The following is a 5,645-nucleotide window of genomic DNA, read 5'->3' as shown; positions in this document are numbered from 1 at the left end:
TATTAGGCTAATCTAGACAAAAAATAATAATAATTTGGTAAGACAGCCAATAATTCAATAATAAATGCTTTTTGTTTTGTTTTTTGCTTGATCACCATCACCATCCTTCCTCACACGCAAGAGACTGTGACGTCACGAGTGTCATTCAGTCTTCATGATCCGCCCTCCCTCTCTCTCTCTCTCTCTCTCTCTCTCTCTCAGGCGATCAAAGCGCAGGAATAATGGAAAGGCTGAACGGAATCTGAGGAGTCTTGAGAGGAATTTTCAGGCGTCGAGAGGAATAAAAAAAAAGAAAGAGAGAAAATAAAATATTTTAAAATGGAAATAAAGTGGAGGACTTGGAGTACAACGACATATTGAACAGATGTTCGTGAACTCATCCTTACCTGTTTTTCTTTGTATGCTCAGCGTCATGGATTTATTAGAAGTTCGTATTATTGCATCACTGTAATCTGTCATTTTCAAATCAAAACGTCAAAGCGCGTCGAAGCCAAAAGCGAAAAGAGATTTCCCGATGGAATGGAGTTCAACTGTTTATATCAGAAGTTATCAGAATCAAAATCTGGATGATTTATTGAAGGACTTTTCTGGGAAGACCTTCAGTTTTTGTGAAGAGTTTCGTCAGTGATTTACATGCAGTCGTTTCATTTTATATAATTTAATTGGCAAACATCAGGACTATCGGGAAGCTTCAGTCTTTCACTGCAACAAACGGAAAAGACGCAGGAAAAACCATTAATGACCCGCGAAACATGTTGTAGCGAGTGAGCATTATTACAGTGAAAACTCGTCCATATTCTGCATGTGTGAGAAATGAAGGAAAAGTCCAAGAATGCAGCGAAGACACGAAGAGAAAAGGAAAATGGAGAGTTTTATGAGCTGGCCAAACTGTTGCCTCTGCCGTCCGCGATCACATCTCAGCTGGACAAAGCGTCCATCATCAGACTGACCAGCAGCTACCTGAGGATCCGAGGCCTGTTCCCTGAGGGTAACACACACACACACACACACACACACACACACACACACACACACGCACACACACTGACCAGCAGCTACCTGAGGATCCGAGGCCTGTTCCCTGAGGGTAACACACACACACACACACACACACACACACACACACACACACACACACACACACACACACACACACACACACACACACACACTATTATCATTTAATTTCATTCAATTCAGCTTAAAGCATTTTTTTAAATTTTAAAATGCTTTAAGCTGAATTGAATGAAATTAAAATAATAATAATGTGTGTGTGTGTGTGTGTGTGTGTGTGTGTGTGTGTGTGTGTGTGTGTATGTCTAACCACTTAAAAATAATAAAATAATAATTATGAGTTCGGTTCGATGAAATGAAATGATTGCGATTAAATGTTCGGGAAAATCATGTGAAAATACAGCGTTAAAGCAATGATCCTCTGACTTTAGGATTTATAGCATTCAGCGCTTACAAAACTAGTTTTATTAGTTTTCATTATTTAAAAAAAATTTATCAGCTCACATAAAACCCAAAAAACCATCACAGATTCAGTCATTTTCTCTTTCCGTCGCTGTCAAAAACATTCAGAATATTTTGCTGAGAATCAAAAGCTAAATTTATATTGAATCATAACAGATTTCAAATCGTAGCCTATACGGGATAAATATTTCACAAATTCATATCGGATCGCATTGGGCCTAAAGAGCCTATAATCTAGAGATATTTCTTCTATAAATTAGTCGAATTTTGTTCAGTTCATTTCTTTGACGGAGGCAGTGTTTCAGCGGTAACTGGGGAACATATTTATTTTAAAGGTATAGTTCACATAAAAATAAACATTCTGTCGATATTTACTCCAAATATGATTCATTCTTTTAAACATAAGAGATTCTGAGAAATGTCTGATTGGGTCTTTTTTCCCGTTCATACAATTGAATTCAATGGGCACCGAAACCAACATTCTTCAAAATATCATCTTTTATGTTGAACAGAATTAATTATTTGATTGAATCTTGTATTATTGTGTGATGATGAGCAGGGATGACATAACAGCTCGACACATGCTAAATAACACAAATCAAACTGAACAAAACAAAAACATCTGCTGTATAATCTTACAAATTAACACAAATCGAGTAAAATTAATGTATCTGTAATATTATCATGCACGCTCAATTTATAAAAGCAAAACGAACCAATTTATTTTGACATGTTGTGTCGCTGCATCTGTTCTCTGATAGCGGACTCTGAACGTTTGCATATCATGATTGTTTAAAACAAACATATAATAGTCTACTGTAAAAGCAACTCTGGACAGTTGGATAGATTAATATTATTTCTCTCTATACGTGAACATGATTAATATCTTTGACCGGTATGTTTTCTCGGGTCTCTGTGATAGTTATGATCGGTCGATGGTCATAATTTATCTCTGGCTGCATTATAATGACGTCCTAATTCGGGATATAATTTAAGTTTTTATAATTAAAACTTTACATTTTAACTCTACATTTAATAAATGAAATGTCTTACAGATTATTTCGTTTTGCTGGACGAAATTCAAAGTAGGCTAATCAAATCAAGTCAATGATCTGATCTGGATAGTTACACACAACATGTATGAGAGAGCGTTTATGTATAATCAAGTGCGTGGCAACAATTATAATGCGCGTTTTACAAGCCTTGAGAGACGAATCATTCATAACCGGCCCTCATCATCATCATCATCATCATCATCATCACGCGGGCTCGCTTCTCTGCGTTGGTCATCGACTCATTTCTTCTTCAGTGTAAAAGGCTTTGGCGAAAATAAACGACTCTCTTCATCTCTACATCTCTACCGCCACAGGACAACAACGCGCGGTTTAATAAAATGCTTTGATGCGATCCGATTCCAGAGGGGCCAAACCTGGCGAAACAGGGGCCCTGGATTAGTTATATTAAATGATGCGATAATAATGTGTTGTTGCAATTCTGTAATTGACCTTTTACCAGTAGCCTATACAATATAGCCTATAGCCTGTGTAAAATTGTTTCGTTGAAAGTTGGGTCATTTTATGTAATTATAATAAACACATTAGAAGTAATATTTTAGTAATAAAGATAAATAATATTTTACGTTACATAAATCCACAATTGTTTTTAGTTATTTTTTCAGATTCTCCACATTAAGTTTAGAAATAAATTAGTTTAATCTGTTTAATGTAGCCTAATAATAAAGATCGATGACCTACCGTTAAACTGCAGTTTAAATTAGTTTATGATTCTAAGACAATCCACTTTTGCTAATTATATAATATATAAAGCTAAATGAGTTATTCACATCCCGGCTCTGCGTATATAGCACGAGTTCATGCTTTTCTTTTTGTGTTCTTTATACGCAAAACTAATATTTTACGTGCATCTGTTTCGCAGCATTGAGCCGCTGTGTAAAACTGGTTGTGTGTGTATTTCGTATCATTTACACGCTAAAAAAAGTGCGCGTCGGATGCCCGTTAAAGGTCATTTCTGCGCATAAAGAGCGCGCTCGCGAAGCTGTTTATGCAGGAATGGGAATATGCCGTTTATTGATGACGGGATTCAAGCTCGACGTTCGCTAATAAAACTGTGTTTGTAATGAAGGTTTGACTGACCTGTCTTTGTTTGTTCGTGTGTGTGCGCGTGTGTGTAGGTCTCGGAGGGGCCTGGGGTCAGTCAGCACGGCTCAGTCCTCGGGATCTCATGGCCAGGGATCTGGGATCTCACCTCCTGCAGGTCATACGCTTTAAAATCAACATTATATTTGATTCTAATTTCTTGTCTGATGATTATGTAAATTTATCATATAAAAACATGATGTTTTATGTATTCTGGCATTTTTCAGACGCTGGATGGGTTTGTGTTTGTCGTGGCGTCTGACGGTAAAATCATGTACATTTCAGAAACAGCTTCAGTTCATCTGGGTTTGTCACAGGTGAGAGTTTAACATGAAACCAGGGTCAGTCTGGGGCTGTAGTGATATCACTGCAACACACACATCACTGACAACACACACACACATCACTGCGGACACACACATCACTGCGGACACACACATCACTGACAACACACACACATCACTGACAACACACACACATCACTGTCTGCAACACACACATCACTGCAACACACACATCACTAACACACACACATCACTGAAAACACACACACATCACTGACAACACACACACATCACTGTTTGCAACACACACATCACTGCAACACACACACACACACACACACACACACACACACACACACACACACACACACACACACACACACACACACACACACACACACACACACACATCACTGACAACACACACACACACACACACACACACACACACACACACACATCACTGACAACACACACACATCACAGACAACACACACACATCACAGACAACACACACACATCACTGACAACACACACACATCACTGACAACACACACACATCACTGCAACACACACATCACTGACAACACACACACCACTGACAACACGCACACATCACTGACAACACACACACATCACTGACAACACACACACATCACTGACAACACACACACATCACTGTCTGCAACACACACATCACTGACAACACACACACACACACACACACACACACACACACACACACACACATCACTGACAACACACTCATCACTGACAACACACACACATCACTGACAACACACACACATCACTGACAACACACACACATCACTGACAACACACATACATCACTGACAACACACACACATCACTGCAACACACACATCACTGCGGACACACACATCACTGAGAACATATGAACTTTCAGAAGAATGTGCTTATAATATTATCTGTGGAATGTGAAGTGAATCCATTCACAGACTGTTTGCTCATATTGTGCCTCTATTGAGAAATTCTGATCTAAAGTCTGAAGAAAAACACTGAGATTGAGCTTGTTTAATATGTCTAGATTTTACATTTGGGCGTGTAGAGAGACCTTTCTCACACACACACACACACACACACACACACACACACACACACACACACACACACACACACAAATGCACACACGCACACGCACACATGCACGTATGCACACACACACGCACACACGTGCACACAAATGCACACACACGCACACACAAACACACACACACACACACACACATACATTCAAAAGTTATAGTTTTTTTGAAAAAAAACAACTGTAGCATTTAACTAATCAAAATACAATTAAAACGGTATTATTGTAAATTATAATTATGTAAGGGATAATGTAGCCTGAAGGGGGTGTATTCGCCATAACAACCGCCTCGCTCTACATTATCCCGCTTATTACATGGCTACCTACCAAATAAATCAATAATTTGACACAAAATATTGATTTAAAAAGGAGTTTATTGATTTAAAAACGATTGTATTCCGCTAAAGAAAATAGTGCGTTCCGTCTCTACGGTTAGAATCCTGCGTCCATAGCAACGCTCTGTTTCTCATGGCAACGGTGTGTTATACTCAGCAGCCTGATATCAAGAAATAACATTAGAATTCAACCAAGCCATGTAATAAACTGAAATAACATTTTAATTTTAATAAGACGAAAGGGAATAACGGCATGAGATGACGGGTA

At 38.5% G+C, this 5,645-nt stretch overlaps 1 protein-coding gene across 1 annotated transcript in view; it reads left to right on the top strand.

Annotated features, from left to right (window-relative positions):
• Positions 1–206: 206 nt before the first annotated feature.
• sim2 (SIM bHLH transcription factor 2) overlaps positions 207–5,645 on the top strand; it is a 23,264-nt gene continuing 17,825 nt past the window's right edge. Inside the window, exons 1-3 of the mRNA XM_082158655.1 lie at positions 207–988; positions 3,668–3,750; positions 3,860–3,949. Coding sequence (XP_082014781.1) covers positions 814–988; positions 3,668–3,750; positions 3,860–3,949 — 348 coding nt within the window. The 5' untranslated portion in view covers positions 207–813. The remainder of the gene's footprint in view (positions 989–3,667; positions 3,751–3,859; positions 3,950–5,645) is intronic.

Source organism: Leuciscus leuciscus (assembly GCF_965113295.1).
Source record: "Leuciscus leuciscus genome assembly, chromosome: 24".
Taxonomy (NCBI): domain Eukaryota; kingdom Metazoa; phylum Chordata; class Actinopteri; order Cypriniformes; family Leuciscidae; genus Leuciscus; species Leuciscus leuciscus.
The sequence above is the reverse complement of the archived record's forward strand: the minus strand, read 5'-3'. Positions and strand labels throughout refer to the sequence as shown.